Source organism: Canis lupus, chromosome 2 (assembly GCF_011100685.1).
Source record: "Canis lupus familiaris isolate Mischka breed German Shepherd chromosome 2, alternate assembly UU_Cfam_GSD_1.0, whole genome shotgun sequence".
NCBI lineage: Eukaryota > Metazoa > Chordata > Mammalia > Carnivora > Canidae > Canis > Canis lupus.
In genome coordinates this window covers 12,640,105-12,659,683 of record NC_049223.1, presented here as the reverse complement: position 1 = coordinate 12,659,683, position 19,579 = coordinate 12,640,105, and the positions used below count along the sequence as shown (strand labels likewise).

General features: G+C 39.1%; 1 protein-coding gene across 1 annotated transcript in view; it reads left to right on the top strand.

The window, feature by feature from the left end:
• Positions 1 to 18,306, top strand: part of LOC608816 (phosphate carrier protein, mitochondrial-like) — a 35,435-nt gene extending 17,129 nt beyond the window's left edge. The window contains exons 4-6 of the mRNA XM_038532062.1: positions 14,081 to 14,164; positions 17,058 to 17,068; positions 17,468 to 18,306. Coding sequence (XP_038387990.1) covers positions 14,081 to 14,164; positions 17,058 to 17,068; positions 17,468 to 18,122 — 750 coding nt within the window. The 3' untranslated portion in view covers positions 18,123 to 18,306. The remainder of the gene's footprint in view (positions 1 to 14,080; positions 14,165 to 17,057; positions 17,069 to 17,467) is intronic.
• The last annotated feature ends 1,273 nt before the right edge of the window (positions 18,307 to 19,579 follow it).

Here is a 19,579-nt window from a genome sequence, read left to right as displayed (position 1 = left end):
GATAGGTGAGGAAATCACTAGAAAGAAAATGTGTTGTTATGTTGGGGAAAAACTGAAGTTCTTTAGAGTACTTTTATTTGGGTTATTTCTCTGCTTTTTAAGATTTAGTAGACTTATAAAAATGTCAGACTGTATTGAAATGTAAATACTAATGTTTTGATAAAATGGAATAAAATACACTTTGATTGATTTAGCAAGTCAAGTGGAAACTCTAAGTATTTATCTATAATTCACATGCAGCTTTTCCATTTTATCACTGGTGTGCTGACAGTGAGCACATGATTTACTAGCATCAGAGTACAATGCGTATCCTGACTACAAAAATCTTCAAATCAATATAGGAAAGTAGTTTAAAGTATCTTTTGCCAAATATGACTCACTGTAAAATAACTTGCTCTCCTTTTTTGGGACTCTAAAGAAAATATAAGATCTGGCTAAGTTCATAATAGAATTCTTTTTTTTTTTTAAGAATACTATCTCTTTACATACACACATACACGCTTACACACACAATGCAGCATATGTCTGTACATCTGTAATACATATATCTGTAATACATATTTTATGTATATGTAATCTATAATTTTCATATTACATCATTTATGTCTAAATTATTATTATTTCATCCTCACTCCCCTCAACCCAAATCCTACTACCCTATCTCACTTATCTATAGCCTTAAGGAGGAGTAAATAGTGACAAATTATTTTCTTCCAAGTCTTTTATATATATATATATATATATAAAATATATATAAATACATATATAAAAATATATATATTTTTTATTGGAATTCGATTTGCCAACATATAGTATAACATCCAGTGCTCATCCCACCAAGTGCCCCCCTCAGTACCTGTCACCCAGTCACCCCACCCTCCACCCATCCCTTCCACTACCCCTGGTTCGTTTTCCAGAGTTAGGAGTCTCTCATGTTCTGTCACCCTCACTGATATTTGTCACTCATTTTCTCTCCTTTTCCCTTTAATCCCTTTCAATATTTTTTATATTCCCCATATTAGTGAAACCATATAATGATTGTCCTTCTCCAATTGAATTACTTCACTGAGCATAATACCCTCCAGTTCCATCCATATTGGAGCAAATGGTGGGTATTCGTAGTTTCTTCTTTTTTTTTTTTTTTTGTATTCGTAGTTTCTAATGGCTGAGTAATATTCCATTGTATATATAGACCACAGCTTCTTTATCCATTCATTTTTGGATGGACACCGAGGCTCTTTCCACAGATTGGCTATTATGGACATCACTGCTTAAACATTGAAGTGCAGGTGTCCTGCCATTTCACTGCAACTGTATCTTTGGGGTAAATCCCCAGCAGTGCAATTGCTGGATCGTAGGGCAGTTCTATTTTTAACTTCTTGAGGAACCTCCACACAGTTTTCCAGAGTGGCTGCACCAGTTCGCATTCCCACCAACAGTGCAAAGTGTTCCCCTTTCTCCACATCCTCTCTAAAATTTGTTTCCCGTCTTGTTAATTATCACTATTCTCACTGAAGTGAGGTGGTGTCTCACTGTGGTTTTGATTTGTATTTCCCTGATGGCAAGTGATGCAGAACATTTTCTCATGTGCTTGTTGGCAATATCTATGTCTTCCTCTGTGAAATTTCTGTTCATGTCTTTTGCCCATTTCATGATTGGATTGTTTATTTCTTGGGTGTTGAGTTTGGTAGGTATTTTATAGATATTGGATACTAGCCATTTATCTGATATATCATTTGCAAATAATTTCTCCCATTCTGTAGATTTTTTTTAGTTTTGTTGACTTTTTCTTTTGCTGTGCTGAAGCTTTTTATCTTGATTAAGTCCTTATAGTTCATTTTTGCTTTTCATTTCCTTGCCTTCACAGATGTATCTTGCAAGAAGTTGCTGTGGCCAAGTTCAAAAAGGGTGTTGCCTGTGTTCTCCTCTAGGATTTTGATGGATTCTTGTCTCATATTTAGTCTCACATGTAGTCTCACATTAGTCTCACATTAGTCTCTCCTCTAGGATTTTGATGGATTCTTGTCTCACATTTTGTCTGTTTCATCCATTTTGAGTGTATCCATGTAAATGGTGTAAGAGAATGGTCTAGTCTCTTTCTTCTGCACATCCAATTTTCCCAGCAGCATTTTATGAAGAGACTGTCCTTTTTTGCAGTGGATATTCTTTCCTGCTTTGTCAAATATTAGTTGACCATAGAGTTGAGGGCTCATTTCTGGGTTCTGTATTCTGTTCCATTGATCTATGTGTCTGTTTTTGTACTAGTACCACACTGTCTTGATGATCACAGATTTATAGTACAACCTGAAATCCAGCTTTGTAATGCCCCCAGCTATGGTTTTCTTTTTCAATATTCTCCTGGGATTCAGGGTCTTTTCTGATTCCACACAAATCTTAACATGATTTATTCCAACTTTCTTTGAAGAAAGTCCATGGTGTTTTAATAAGGATTGCATTGGACATGTAATATGCCCTGGGTAGCATTGACATTTTACAATATAAATTCTTCCAATCCATGAGCATGGAATATTTTTCCATCTCTTTGTGTCTTCCTCAATTTCTTTCAGAAGTATTCTGTAGTTTTTAGGGGACAGATCCTTTACCTCTTCAGTTAGGTTTATTCCCAAGTATCTTATGCTTTTGGGTGCAATTATAAATGGTATTGATACCTTAATTCCTCTTTCTTCAGTCTCATTGTTAGTGTATAGAAATGCCACTGATTTCTGGGCATTTATTTTGTATCCTGCCACATTCCCAAATTGCTGTGTGAGTTCTACCAATCTTGGGGTGGAGGCTTTTGGGTTTTCTATGTAGAGTATCATGTCATCTGCTAAGACGGAGAGAGTGACTTCTTCTTTGCCATTGTGAATGCCTTTAATGTCTTTTTGTTGTCTGATTGCTGAGGCTAGGACTTCTAGTGCTATGTTGAATAGCAGTGGTGAGAGTGGACATCCCTGTCTTGTTCCTGATCTTAGGGGAAAGCTCTGAGTGTTTCCCCATTGAGAATTATATATGCTGTGGGCTTTTCATAGATGGCTTTTAAGATGCTGAGGCATGTTCCCTCTATCCCTACACTCTGAAGAGTTTTGATCAGGAATGGATGCTGATTTTGTCCAATGCTTTCTCTGCATCTATTTAGAGGATCATATGGTTCTTGTTTCTTTCTCTTGTTCATATGATCTATCACGTTGATTGTTTTATGAGTGTCGAACCAGCCTTGCATCCCAGGGATAAATCCCACCTGGTCATGGTGAATAATCTACTTAATGTACTGTTGGATCCTATTGGCCAGTATCTTGTTGAGAATTTTTGCATCTGCATACATCAGGGATATTGGTCTATAATTCTCCTTTTTGGTGGGGTCTTTATCTGGTTTTGGAATTAAGGTGATGCTGGCCTCATAGAACGAGTTTGGAGGTATTCCATCCCTTTCTATCTTTTGGAACAGCTTTAGTTGAATAGTGTTGTTTCTTCTTTAAATGTTTGATAGAATTCCCCTGGGAAGTCATCTGACCCTGGACATTTGTGTCTTGGGAGGTTTTTGATGACTGCTTCAATTTCCTCGCTGGTTGTTGACCTGTTAAGGTTTTCTATTTCTTCCTGTTCCAGTTTTGGTGATTTGTGGTTTTCCAGAAATGCATCCATTTCTTCTAGCTTGCCAAATATTGGCGTATAGCTATTCATAATATGTTTTTAATATCATGTGTGTTACCTTTGTATTGGTTGTGATCCTCCTCTTTCATTCATGATTTTATTAATTTGAGTCTTTTGTCTTTTTAATAAAGCTGGCTAATGGTTTATCTTTCGTATTAATTCTTTCAAAGAACCAACTCCTGGTTTTGTTGATCTGTTCTACAGTTCTTCTGGTTTCTATTTTATTGAGTTCTGCTCAAATCTTTATTAGCTCTCTTCTTCTGCTTGGTGCAGGTTTTATTTGCTGTTCTGTCTCCATTTCCTTTAGGTGCGAGGTTAGCTTGTGTATTTGAGGTTTTTCCAATTTTTTGAGGGATGCTTGTATTGCGATATATTTCCCTCTCAGGACTGCTTTTGCTGTATCCCAAAGATTTCTTTTTTTATCCCAAAGATTTTAAATGGTTGTATCTTCGTTTTCACTAGTTTCCATGAATCTTTTTAATTCACCTGTAATTTCCTGGTTGACCCATTCATCTTTTAGTAGGATGTTCTTTACCCTCCACGTGTTTGAGTTTCTTCCAAATTTCTTCTTGTGATTAACTTCTAGTTTCAAAGCATTGTGGTTTAAAAATATGCAGGGGACAACCCTAATCTTTTGGTATCATCTGAGATCGGATTTGTCCATGTGCACTTGAGAAGAATGTGGATTCAGTTGCGTTCAGATGCAAAGTTCTGTATATATCTGTGAAATCCATCTGGTCCAGTGCATAATTTAAAGCCCTTGTTTCTTTGGTAATGTTGTGTTAGGATATCTGTCATTTGCAGAAAGGGCCATGTTGAAGTCTACTACTATTAGTGTATTATTATCTAAGTATGTCTTTACTTTGGTTATAATTGATATACTTGACAGCTCCCACATTAAGGACATAAATATTCATGATTGTTAGGTCCTCTTGTTGGATAGACCCTTTAAGTATGATATAGTGTCCCTCTTCATCTCTTACTACAGTCTTTGGGATAAACTTTAACTTATCTGATATGAGGATTGCCACCCCAACTTTCTTTTGAGGACCATTTGAAGGGTAAATGGTTCTCTGCCCTTTCATTTTCAGGCTGGAGGTGTCTTTAGGTCTAAAATGACTCTCTTGTAGACAGAAAATAGATGAGTCTTGCTTTTTTATCCAGTCTGATACCCTGTGTCTTTTGATGGGATCATTTAGCCCATTCACATTCATAGTAAATATTGAAAGATATGAATTTAGTGTCATTGTAATACCTATTCAGTCCTTGTTTTTGTGGATTGTTTTGTTGGGCTTCCTCTTTCTTTTATAGGGTCTCCCTTAATATTTCTTGCAGAGTTGCTTTGTTGGCCACGTATTTTTCCAGTTTCTGGCCATCTTGGAAGCTCTTTATCTCTCCTTCTATTCTGAATGAGAGCCTTGCTGGATAAAGTATTCTTGGGTGCATGTTCTTCTCATTGAGGACCCTGACTATATCCTGCCAGCCCTTTCTGGCCTGCAGGTCTCTGTGGAGAGGTGTGCTGTTAATCTAATATTTCTCCCCGTATAAGTTAAGGATCTCTTGTCTCTCGCTGCTTTAAGGATTTTCTTTTTATCTTTGAAATTTGTAAGTTTCAGTATTAAATGTCGAGGTGTTGAATGGTTTTTATTGGTTTGAGGGGGGGACCTCTCTATCTCCTGGATCTGAATGCCTGTTTCTCCCCCCAAATTAGGAAAATTCTCAGCTATGATTTGTTCAAATATACTTTCTGACCCTCTCTCCCTCTTGGCATATTCTGGAACCCCAATTATACATAAATTTTTCCTTCTGAGGCTACCATTCATTTCCCGTAACCTTTTCTCGTGGTCTCTTCATTGTTTTTGTCTTTTTTCCTCAGCTTCCTTCCTTGCCATCAACTTGTCTTCTATGTTGCTCAGTCTTTCTTACACCTCCTTAACCCTAGTCGTTAGGACCTCCAGTTTGGATTGCATCTCATTTAATTGATTTTTAATTTCAGCCTGATTATACCCAAATTCTACAGTAAGAAGCCTCTATAATCCTTTATGCTTTTTTTTTCAGAGCCACCAGTAGCTTTATAATTGTGGTTCTGAATTGGCTTTGTGTCATAAAATTGTAATCCATATTGTGTAGCTCTGTGGCAGAGAGTACTGTTTCTGCTTCTTTCTTTTGTGGTGAATTCTTCCTTCTTGTCATTTTTCTCAGGGCAGAGTGGCTGCATGAACAGGCTGAGTCAAGGATATCAACAACAACCTAAGTAAATTTCACCCTAGAAGATTCTTGCTAGAAGTGAAAACCCTTCTCTCTGTAGCTTTCCTGGCTGTTTTCTCTTTAAATATCAGGTTGAATTTGTAGGTGTTCAGGATGTTTTGAAAGTTATCTTGGGAAGTTGGTGGGACCAGGTGAGTTGAGATGCCCTACTACTCCGCCATCTTCTAGTACCCTGTTCTTGCAAGTCTTGCAGGGAGCTCTATCAGCCACTGAAGAAGTCTAGGACAACCTCAGAACTCATCCTTGAACTTGCTTTTTTGCAATCAGGAGTCAGTATGATAGTGTTTTAGCCCAGCTTATGACAAATAGGCCTCAAGACTCAGCTCCCTGGTTCCTGCTACCAACCCCAGGCTCAGCACAGCTTACAGGAATCCCACAACCTGCAGTATATCTTCTAGGTCTGAGGTCTTCATTCCTATATTATGCATGCAACAAATATTTGTTGACCACCCTGTAAGAACCAGGCCCTGGGGTTACAATAGAGAGAAAAAGCAGAATTAGATTAGTTCACTATAAAGGACTGGACTATAGAATTTACTGAGGTAGAAATCAAATTTTTTTTTATGGACAACTTCTTTTCCCAGCACTATGTATAAATGATCAATTATTCCCCCCTGCTGTATATTACTACTGTCATTCCTATACATTCACAGGTATGTTTCTGGGCTTTCTATGGTTAAGGATTCTATTGACCTATTTGTGTATTCCTTCACCTTTAGTTTTTAAATTTACAGAGAGTTTTAAAAAATACAAATAAAATTTTAAACTTAGAGCAAAGTCAAAATTTTGTAGCAAACACCTGTGTAACTATCATCTAGATTTTACATTCACTAACATTTCACTATACTTTTTTTGTCATGTATCCACCATATCCATTACTCTATCTCTCCATTGTTCCATCTTCTTTTTGGTATGTTTCCAATTAAATTGCAGATATCAGTACAAACCTAAGTACAACACTATGCTTTATTTTATTTTTTTAAAGATTTTATTTATTTATTCTTGAGACACACACACAGAGAGAGAGAGAGAGAGAGAGGCAGAGACACAGGCAGAGGGAGAAGCAGGCTCCATGCAGGGAGCCTGACATGGGACTCAATCCCAGGTCTCCAGGATCAGGCCCTGGTCTGAAGCCACCCGGGCTGCCCTACAACACTATGCTTTAAAAATAGTTTCACTGTTATCGCAACTGAATTTCTCAATTGTATATCTCAAGAATTTTGATATTTAAAGTAATTTCCTATTAAAACTATGAAAAATGAAAAAGATAGAACCTCAAAGACTTGCTTAGCCAGGTGTAAATGGAGCTTATGCCCCTCTCAAACCTAGGGTCTTAATTCTAGACCAATCCAAGGAGGGGAGCTCAGATAACTTCACCCTAATTATCTGGGCCCTGGGTCTTTAAAACTGTGGAATACTTATAATTTCAAAGATTTAGCTTCATGTTGTCAGAGGAGAAAATTTAAACATCTCTGAGAGTAGACAATTCCCTTGTTCTCCTACTTTTAGAAAAATAGGTTGATGGACATTTTATTAAAGATGCTATTTTGTAATAAAAAGATCAAAGAAAATGAGGAGCAATCCTGTTCTCACTAATATTTCCAACACTTGTCTTCATTGTGGGAGTTATGACCCTGAAAATTATTATTTCATCAGAATAATGTCTCTTTCCTAAATATGGATTTGCTTCTTCTGTCCTTGAAAATTATTGATTATTTATGCAGATATATATAAACAAGATGTGTTCTTGTTTGAAATCAAAGTACCTGGCATACAATATTGTACTCAATAAAAGTTAATTATTATTAATAAAAATACTGGCCTTCCATACAGAATGGAAGCTCAGACTCTTCATATTTTGATATAAAAAGAAGTGAGCTCTTGCAAGCCTGAAACATTAGACCTCTTAGTTACAGATTACTACAGGGCATTATTGCCCTGGGTAATGTTTATGGTTATTTAATTTTCCAAAATAGTGAACGCTAACTAGCAGGATATCATTGGTTAGGGATTCCTACTTGAGGTTAAGCAAATGGACAAAGGAAAGCTTTGAGGGGTGGATAGAGGATTATGGGAAAAATATGGAAAACCCCTGATTTCCCACTCTTCCAGCTCCCAATATCTCCTCTGCTTTCCTTACTTAGATGCTCTAGCTTTCCATCTCAAAATCTCTCCTTAGGAGAGCTTTTAAACTTAGTCACAATGAGGTACAAACTACTTTAGACAGTTGGAAGTATTAGCCTCTGCCAGGGATACTAGCATTTTCACTGGGCTTCAGTTTTAATTTAACCTCTCTAGGGATGTTTGCAAGGGACTAGGTTGGTAACATAAATGAACAAAACAGCCAGATCTTGGACCATAGGGTCTGGTGGAGACTGTGTAAAAATTCAATTTTTAAAAAATTATTTGCTAAATCAAACATGTCGGAGGATCAGATTCAGTTGGTAGCCTGCTGGTTTATAACTCATTAGTTAAAAGAAATTCTGTAAAATTATAATTATTATCTGGTGGGAGGCTGAAAATAGTATGTATGTGGGGCTTTCTTTCTTTCTTTCTTTCTTTCTTTCTTTCTTCTTTCTTTCTTTCTTTCTTTCTTTCTTTTTAGTGTGTGTGTGTGTGTGTGTGTGTGTGTGGAGGGGGCAGTGACGAAAGGGAAAGGGTAGCAAAAGCAAAGGGCTTAATGGTTTTTCCAGGTACACACGTGGTTCTTTGTGGTTCCCTACTCTTAATCACTGGGAAAAGCCCACGTTTGCAAGACCATGTACCTCTGGTTTCAAATTCCTATGGGGTGTAGCCACTTCCTTGCTGCAGAATCTTGAGCAAGTAAGTCACTGAAGCTCTGCAATTTACTCATCTGTCTAATGAGACTGATTCTTACCCTTTGGGCTATTGAGAGGGTTTAATGAGATAACATGTAAAATGTCTGCCACATTAGGTAGTACCCAGCACGTTTAATCAATGGTTGTTTGTTGATTCCTAAACTTGTCAGTAACCATAGTAAATAGCACATACATGTCACCTTTTAATGTGGGATGCAGGCTTTAAAACAAATGCTTAGATAAGGAAGCATCCCATATAATATGTGGTCACCTCAATCATGTGTGTGCACAGACACATTTTATTTGTCAACACATGTGAATGAAAATAAACTCCACTTCCCTTGAGATGTTTCATTCTTACAGTGGCATCTATTAAAAAAAAATAACTTCAGGGTGCCTGGGAGGCTTTGTCGGTGGGGCTTCCACCTCTTGGTTTCTGTTCAGGTCATCATCTCACGGGTCATGCATGAGATTGAGCCCCGTGCTGGGTTCTGTGCTCAGCAGGGGGTTTGCTTGAAGATTCTCTCCCTCTACTCCTATGTTCTCTCTCTCTCTTTCTCTCTCTCTCTCATGAATAAATAAATCTTTAAAAACAAAATAACTTCTATGGTTATTATGAAAACCAATTGGAATGAATTCTAACAGGAAGAGAAGGGTACCCACCAGTAGCTCATTTGTGACATCTCTCCAGGCTCCTATGGTTTCTTTCTTTCTTTCTTTCTTTGATTGTACTTATTTAAGAGAGAGTGAGAGAGTGCATGAGGCAGGGGGCAGGGTTAAAGGGGAGGGAGGGTAGAGGTAGAGGGAGAAGCAGGCTTCCCACTAAGCAAGAACTTGATGTGGGATTCAATCCCAGGACCCTGAGATCATAACCTGAGCCGAAGGCAGATGCTTAACCAACAGAACCACCCAGGCACCCCTCTTAGAGTTTTCTTAACTTGTCCAACTCAATTCTTCTCTGTAAGCAAGGATAATATCCTCTCCTTCTCAGAGACTGGAGGAATTAAAAGAGATGATGGGTGTGAGCACTAGCTATTTAAATTGTCATTGTCTTTCTCCAGTGTAGTTTGAAATCACCCCTGTCAACCCACTAGCTCTTTGTTCAAACTCTGGCCTGTTCTTGCCTGGACTTCTGCAATTGTCTCTGTGCTGATCTCATCTCCAAACCATTCTCTACCCTGCTGCTAAAATGATTTTCCAAAACTACTTACACAACAACTTAAGAGACTTTCAACATCTTCCCATTACCTCTTTTATGAAGGTATTATTTACATACAATGACATTCACACTTTTAAAATGTTTGATGAAAAAAAAAATGTTTGATGAATTTTGGTCATTGTGGGCAATCCTGTAACCTCCACCACAAGGGTTTCTTCCCCCCCCCCCCCCCCCCCCCCCCCCCGCCAACTGCTCCTTTGCAGGTGATTTGCTCTCTCCATCCCCACCTCTAGGTAACCATGGAGATTTCTGTCATTATAGTATCTTAGAATTTTATATATTTCTTCCCATTCTTTTTCAAAAATTAAACTTCAAAATTTTAGGTTTACAGAAAAATTGTGAAGCTAATACAAAGTATTTTTGTGTATCCTGCTCCCATCCCCCATTTTCCCCTATTACTAATGTCTATCATTTCTATAGTGTATTGGTTATAATTAACAAACCAATATTGATACATTATTACTAACTAAATTCCACACTTTATTCAGATCTTCTTAGTTTCTTTCTTTTTCTTTCTTTCTTTCTTTCGGACGGTAGTGAGGATGTATGATTATTCTCTTCCTTCCTTACTTCAACTTCATTAATTCTTTCTTCGTCTGTTTATTCTAATTTCTTTCTTCTTTCTTTCTTTCTTTCTTTCTTTCTTTCTTTCTTTCTTCTTTCTTTTTAGATCTTCTTAGTTTCTACCTAATATCTTTTTTTCTTTCTAGGATCTCGTCTAAATACTACCTTACAGCTAATTATTATATTCCTTAGGCTTCCATTGGCTGTGACAATTCCTCTCAGACTTTCCTTTTTGGAAGGGGACCTTGACAGCTCTTCCCTTAAAAAAAAAATTGTCAGGTACATCTTAATTTTAATTAGGGTCTACCAAGCCTCTAATAGCGCCATCCTACCTGTATTAGCTTGCTAGGGCTATTGTAACAACATACCATAGACTGGGTGGGTTAAACAACAGAAATTTATTTTATCATGATCTGGAGATTAGAAGCTCTAGATTAATGAACTGGTTTCTTCTAAGGCCTCTCTCCTTGGCTTGCAGATGGCCACTTTCTCCATGTATCTTCACATGGTCTTCGCTCTGGTTGTGCACAGGCCTGGTGTCTCTCTCTGGGTCCAAGTGTTCTCTTCTTATAAGGATACCAGTCAAATTGTATTAAGAGACCACTCTAATGGCCTCGCTTGAACTTAATCACCTCTTTAGAGACCCTATCTCCAATGCAGTCACATTCCAAGGTAGGAGGGTTGAGGCTTCCTGTGTGAATTTGAAGGAGCACATTTTAGCCTCTGGTGGTCTTATCTTTCACTCCTCTTCAAGCCACAGCCCACATTCCTCACTCCCCTTCCCAGCAGTCTCTCCAAATGTCCCATGTTTCAGCAGCTCTTCAATCATCTTAGAAACCAATAAAGATGACTGATGGGGAAAACATGTCACTTATGCCCTGTCCCAGCCACTAGTCAGGGGTGCGTTGTCACTTAGGACTGCTTAAGAAATGGCTTTATTTATCTCTTTGTAAGAAGAGGAACTTCCGTATATAGAATTACCATTCTTCTAGTTTGCCAAGCCATGGAAATGTAACCAACTATTCCCTTGAAAGTGTTAACTTCTCAGTCTCCCTCCAGAACAGAGAAGAGTATGAAGCTGTGTGGGAAGTAGGAGGAAGGGAAGATTTGGGGCACTTTCTAGGAGTGGGTGATGTCCATGGTGGGAGATCAGGGCAGTGACATAGACATGGTTACACATTTTCATGGCCACACACACCCTGGCAACCCTGGGTAACATACCTTGCTGAATATCATTCAAAATTCCATGCTTTAGAGGAGGGACTGGGAAAGACAAATTCTCAGTTTTCCCTTTGACTCATTCCTGGCACCCCTTTCTGGTTTTACCCCAGGGCCACTGTCCCAGATGCCTCATGGGAATTCCATCCTGGCCAAGGATTGGCTGCTTTGACAGCACAAGGGTCATGCCCAGCGGGAAGCTTTTCTCTTTATTTTTTTTCAAGTTTTATTGAGAAATAATTGGTATATCACTTTATAGGTTTAAGGCATACAGCATTATGGTTCAGTTTACATATACTGTGAAGTGATTACCATAATAGGTTCAGCTAGCATCCATCTTCTATAGATATAATAAAATTTCTTTTTAGAAAGATAAAGAGAATAAAGGGGGAAAAATTTCTCCTTGTGATGGAATTCTTCGGATCACCTCTCTTAAGAACTTTCCTACATGTCACACAGCAGTATTAGCTACACTATCATGGCGTACACTCCGTCCCCAGTGCTTGTTTGTCTCATAACTTTCACCTTTTCTTACCTTTTGATCACCTTCCTCCAACCTTCAGCCTCAAGATTTACTCTTTAATTCACCCATCCTGAAGTCCAGAAGCACAATCCTTAATCAACTTCTCATAGTTTGGGACGCCTGGGTGGCTCAGCAGTTGAGCATCTGCCTTTGGCTCAGGTCGTGATGCTGGAGTCCTGGGATCAAGTCCCGCATCGGGCTCCCTCCATGGAGCCTGTTTCTCCCTCTGCCTATTTCTCTGCCTCTCTCTGTGTGTCTAATGAATAAATAAATAAAATCTTAAAAAAAAATAAGGTGGATATTCTCTATCATAAAAAAAACTTCTCATAGCTTCATTCATTCATTCATTTGTTTATCTGTATGCACATGTAAAAGATATGTACCTCTCACTAGTACAGTGGTGTCCTCAGTACAGCTGGTATAGTAATGTTGGTCCGGTGAGTACCCATGGCTAGAAATGGAATTTGGGAAGTTGGGTTCCAGAGGAGGTACAGCAGAAGACAGAAAATATATGGAGCAAAGAGCAGAAATTTGAAGGTTGCTACTTCCAAACTAGTTGATTAAGAAACTATCCTCCTGGTTGCCTGGGTGGCTCAGTAGTTTAGATGACTGACCCCTGGTTTCCACTGGAATCATGATCTCAGGGTCATGAGATTGAGCCCCACATGGGGCTCTGTACTGTGGGGAGTCAGCCTGAGATGCTCTCTCCCTCTCCCTCTGTCCCTCCCTCCTAGTCCCTCCCTACCCCCGCACCCCCGCCACACACACATGCATGTGCTCTCTCGCTCTCTAAAAAAGAAAAAAAAAATATCTTCCTGGTTGCATCAGATTTGTGGCATTCAACATAAATGTTAAACTTTACTAGGGAAAAAGCAGTTGGAAATTTGGTATAATGCAGTAACTCTTACAATGGTGTGTGTGGTAAACATATTCAAGTGCGACTTTTCTGAGGGTCTATAAACAGTTGTGGTTTTCTGTCAAACATGGTTTGCGATGTATTTTGCTCTCAAGAAACATTTTTAAACAGTTGCTTCTTTGAATAAAAACTTAATAAATAACAGTTTGCAATTGATAGAATGAAGTAGTGTGTTTTAGTACTAGAGAAAACCGTTAATGGAATACAAGATTCTGTGATTTTTGTTACTTGATATTTTGACACTTTAAATGTATATCGGGTGGGGGTGCCTGGGTGGCTCAGTTGATTAAGCTCTGCCTTTGGCTCAAGTCATGATCCCAGAGTCCTCTGATAGAGCATCACACATAGGGCTCCCTGCTCAGTGGGGAGTTGGCCTCTCTGTCTCCCTCTGCCTTTCCCTTTGCTGGTGCTCTCTCTCTGTCAAATAAATAAATAAAATCTTCAAAAAAATGTGTATAGCAAACAAACAAACAAAAAAACAGTAAAACTGGGGCACTGGCTGGCTCAGTGGGTAGAACCTGCAACTCTCTATCTCAGGGTTGTGAGGCCAAGCCCCACACTGGGCACAGAGCCTGCTTAAAAAATAAATAAATATACACAAATTTAAGAATAGTAAAACTAACATTTAGCACATGAGAAATATTAAAGATTAAAGTGTTTTATTTCTTTATGAAAATTTATCAAGAATAATTTAGATAGTGTTTGCCTTCTTGTCATGAACTTGCAAGCCTGGGTGAACTGCCACATCCCTAAGCTAGAATCAATATGCAACATTTTATGCTTTGTGCTTTTAATGTGGTGTAGCGCCTCTATGAATTCCTTTACTGTGAATTTTTTGCTAGCCTCACTTCCTCTGGGACCTCTTTATCTTTTTCATCGCGACCTCTTTCCCCATTTAGTTGTCTTCACTGAAGTCCTCTGGCTGTATCTCTGGAGGCATCCGTGAGAACACAGTCACCATTCCTGCTGCTAGCTCTTCTTCTGTAACTCATGTGCTCAATCCAAGTTTCACTTTTAGCTTTATCACTTATTGCTTCTTTGTTACACTTTCGTCTTTGTTGGCCAATTCCTTCTAGTACTCATTTTTTTTTAAAGGATTTATTTATTTGAGACACAGAGATAAAGAATGTGCAGTGTGCTGGGAGGGAGAGGGCAGAGGGAGAGGGAGAGAATCTCAAGCAGACTCTCCGCTGAGGGTGGAGCCCCACACAGGCCTCAGTCTCATGACCCTGAGATCACCACCCTGAGGTGAAATTAAGAGTCGATGGTCTTACTGACTGAGCCACCCGGGCACCCCTCTGTTGCCCATTTTTGTAAAATGACATATGAGTTTGATTGCTGGGAGACGAAAGGATTACACAACTCCATACTTTGCTGTTTGTGCAAGAACTGAACAACAGATGTGCAAGGACTGATAACTGATAGACTCGGAGCAAAGTGGTGTCATGACCACCAGTTGTATCACACATCTGCTACGTGCATAGAGATCTGTGGACTGAACACCTGGTAGTAGTCACTGCATGCAATTGCTCCACACTATAAAGTATGGTAACTGCAATTTGAATTATGTTGCTGGAGAACTGGTGTTACTTACCTAAACCATGGTAACCGAAATTCATGCACGTTGGAACCACAAAGTGGGGGCTGCTTGTAGAGACTACTATGGGGAAGCCTTCCTCTTAGACACAAGTTATATTTAGCCACTTTATAGAGTGCTTTGGAAACGTCACACTGAAACATTAAGCACCATGTCAGTGAGGATAAATAGAGGACATATAAGGAAAAGAAGCTATAAAATGGCAGTGTTTAGGCAGATCCTAGTATGTTGCTGGGTGCTCATGGAACAATTGAAACAAGACAGATCTACTCCGTGGAACTGCTACCAGTAATTATTGTTATTGATGCTACCTGTCTTTTTTCAATTTATCTGAGAACCAAAGACCGTGACATATCCAGGAATATCTAGATATTAGATAGCCAGAAGAGTGGAAAGCGCTTAACATCACAACACTGTGTATTTAAGGAGCCATTTCTAGAATCTTGTTTGCTCTGTTAATGTAATGAATGAATGGTATAGCATCTCTAATGGAATGATGATTATTCTCCCTTCTCCAGGGGTGAGGTTTTAATTATTAATTAAAAAAATACTGCAAGATCTCAGTGTTAGTTGGAAATTTTCTTTAGGAAATATAATTAACTTCAAAGCCACTAATTTCTCAAGGTCTTTGTCTAGGAAGATTTTGTGTATCACACAGGCAGGAAGAATCTATAAATAAAATCTAAATCCTTTTAAAAAAAACTTAGGTCTATTTTGCCTTGAGGACTCCTTGACAGCTCTGTAGAAGCTTCCTTGCACTATATAGTGGTGTAAGATGCCTCTTTGAAACTTTCTCTCTCTCTTCTTTGCTTAGGGTCAGATTTGTGTGTCTGGTGAGTGAGTGATCCTAAGATTTCCTAAGCCCCCTCCCCACTTTCCCGTACAACATCATTTTCCTTAATAAAAACCTTACACATTTCATCCCATCTTGGCATCTGCTGCTCAGTGCATCTAGACTGACACATCTTCCTAATGGCATTTCTATTTCCATTTTCATTTCTATTCTCTTAATTTTCCATGAGCCTATGTCAGCCCATTATAAAACTGGAAAGAATGTGAAGATTTTGGAGTTTCAACCATCTGGAAGGATTTTACTCTAATCATAAAGGGTTTGAAGCAAGCACTCCCATTAGAAAATACTACAAATATAAAAAGACAAATATTTTTATTAAGACAAATATAAAAAGACAGCTGCGTGCTTAGAGATTTGGGAAACATGGAGATGAGTGGGGTTTTTTTTGTTTTTGTTTTTTTTTTAGCAGTTCCCATACTATGTTGGTATCAAAACAACGTGCGTGTGTTTAATGCAGATAACGGTTCCTCTCCTCCACTCCACAAGATCTATGGAAACAATCTCCAGAGATGGGGCCCAGGAACACTCACTTTTTACAGAACTTATTTTTTTTAATAATAAATTTATTTTTTATTGGTGTTCAATTTGCCAACATACAGAACAACACCCAGTGCTCATCCCGTCAAGTGACCCCTCAGTGCCCGCCACCCAGTCACCCCAATCCCCCGCCCTCCTCCCCTTTCACCACCCCCAGTTCGCTTCCCAGAGTTAGGAATCTTCATCAGAACTTCTTTTTTTTTTTTAAGATTTTATTTTTAAACAATCTTTATACCAATATGGGGCCCGAACCCACAACGTTGAGACCAAGAGTCGCACCCTCTACTGACTGAGCCCGCCAAGTGCCCCTCACAGAACTTCTTCATGATTCTAACTTACAGCGGTGTTTGAGAATCATTGAACACTGCTTCTCTGTTGCTCCAGAAGTTCTTTTCCTGGGAGTAATAATAATTCAAAAGCTTCTGACCAGTTTTCCCTCTTCCTTTTACTGTTGTGTCTCCTTATCCTTGTGTCACCTGATCCTTTGTAACCTGAGATTTTTAAGACAGCTGAAGTAAAGAAAAACCAAGTTTTTCATTCTCATTTGTTCTCGAAAAGCTGTATATTTATCTAATTGTCTTAAATGCAAAGGTAAACAAGGATGAAGAATCACATCTTTATTTAACTATGTCTTCAGATTTCTACAAACAGATTTCTACATCAGATTTTCCTAAGGTGAAGCCCACATGCATGTATTTTCAAATAGTTTGTGCACACCACTGGTGCTTTACTTTGAACACATCACGCTCTACAGAAACGGTGACTCTGGGTTCTAGGAATGGATTCACCTTCATGTCTCTTCACAGAGATTGCCACATTTAGGATCTTGGTAGAAGTGGAAAAGGAGAGGCAAATTCTAGCCAGTTTCTGTGTTGACTGTTGGATTTAGGTGGATGACTGGTAAGGCCTCTAGATCCCCAGACTGTTCCTGGGTAGGAGGAATGGAAAGTCACCAGCTCGGTAGACAAGAGGCAACAGTTTTCCATCAACCTTTCCTTCTAACTCAAGAAAACTCATATGTTGCCCAAGAAATATTCCTAAATTTAAAAGCTTTTAGTATAGTATATAGTTCCTTTTTTAAAAAAAGTGTGAGCTCTCACATTAACTTAGTCTTTCGATGAGAGGAACAGTTTTCAGTGTATTTGTAAGATTTTTTTTGAAGTAATTTGCAATGGCTTGACCCCTTTTAGATAGTAAACATCCATGATAGTACTACCACCAGAGCAACCTGTCTTAGGGAAATCTTTGGTTATCACACTCCCTTGCTCAAAAACCTTCTGTGGTTTCTTGTTGCCTTAGGTCAAGCACAGATTCCTCACATGGAGAGGAGAATGCCTATCTCTGGCGCACATCACTGTATTTGGCTGCCTCTGCCAGTGCTGAATTCTTTGCTGACATTGCCCTGGCTCCTATGGAAGCTGCTAAGGTTAGAATTCAAACCCAACCAGGTTATGCCAACATCTTGAGGGATGCAGCTCCCAAAATGTATAAGGAAGAAGGCTTAAAAGCATTCTACAAGGGGGTTGCTCCTCTCTGGATGAGACAGATACCATACACCATGATGAAATTTGCCTGCTTTGAACGTACTGTTGAAGCATTATATAAGTTTGTGGTTCCCAAGCCCAGAAGTGAATGTTCAAAGGCAGAGCAACTGGTTGTAACATTTGTAGCAGGTTATATAGCTGGAGTCTTCTGTGCAGTTGTTTCTCATCCTGCTGATTCTGTGGTATTGGTGTTGAATAAAGAGAAAGGTAGCAGTGCTTCTCAAGTCCTTCAGAGACTCGGATTTAAAGGTGTATGGAAGGGACTCTTTGCCCATATCATCATGATTGGCACTCTGACTGCACTACAGTGGTTCATCTATGACTCTGTGAAGGTCTACTTCAGGCTCCCTCGCCCACCTCCACCTGAAATGCCAGAGTCTCTGAAGAAGAAGCTTGGGTTAACTCAGTAGATTGATCAAAGCAAATGTGGACTGCATCTGCTTGTTGATCAGTGTTGAGAAAAGTGCAAGAGGAACTTTTATATATTTGACAGTGTAGGAAATTGTCTATTTCTGGTATAATTACTGTAGTATTCTTGCCTAAGGCAAGAGTTTCAAACCCACTGGTGAAATAAACCCAACTATTAATGAAAAAAAAAAAAAAAAAAAAGCCCAGGCTGCTGTAGCTCTGTGGGAGGGAGGGGGCCTCTCCTGGGGGAGGAGAAGGGGTGGCTTGTACCATCCTGAACCAACTAGTCCTCATCCCGCTCAAGCAGAAACCCTGGAGAGGGGGTCTATTTAGCCATGGCCCATCGCCTGCCTCCCTTGACCTGTGTAAATGCTACAGCACTCAATAAAGTGGACTCTGAAAAAAAAAAAAAAAAACCCTCAGACCCCAGACCCTCTGCAATATATTCCCAACCACTTTTGTAGGTTTTGCTCCTTCCACTCTTATATGTACCCCCATTGGGCCTGCTTTCTGCTTCCAAATGTTCGGTGGCTTCCCGCCTGCATGTCTGTGCCCTCCGTGTGGTGTGCTCTTCCCCAGCATCTCACTCCGCTGATTCTACAAGTACGGGTTATGTGACTCCCATAGTTTCTGGATGGCACCCTGTGGTACTTTGCTGCAGTATGCTTTATAGTAGCATAAAGTGAGTATTTGTCATACTTGGTTATATTTGATTGAAAACTCTTTGAGATCTGCAATAATTTTTTATCCAACCTTTAGCTTGCAGGGACCAGCACACTGCATTACCCAGTTTGTTCAGTTAAGTTGAATACCTTCAAACAAAGCCTTCAACCCATTGTGATAGCATCAACAAAGGCCTTGAGATTCTTTACTTCAGTGTCAGTTCTTGAAAGTATCTGGTAATTGAGAATGATAACTCTAAACTTATTATTAGGGTAGTTGAGCACAAAAACAAAAAAAGAAAAAGGAAGACCAATACTTTGAGTAACTACTGTATACCATACATTATTATGTCTTTTATATCATTCTTTTACTCAAACAGATATTTACTGAGTACCCAGCACTCTGCTAGTAGATGGGAAACAAAGATAGAAAGTCATGATTTCTGTTCATAAGGACCTAACAGTCTAATTACAGCAAGTACATCAATGAATTCAGCATAACATGATGAAAGACATGGTAAATGGACATATGAAGTACTTTGGAAATGCAGAAACTAGGTAAATAAATTCAATGACGTTGGCAGCCAATTCTTTCCAGAGGAAATACTCTCTCTTTTTTTAAGATTTTATTTATTTATTTGAGTGAGAGAGAGTGAGCAAGAGAAAGAGAGCACAAGCAGGGGGAACAGCAGAGGCAGAGGGAGAGGGAGAAGCAGGCTTCCCACTGAGCAGGGAGCCCCATGCAGGGCTCAATCCCAGGACCTCAGGATCATGGCCTGAGCCACAGGCAGACACTT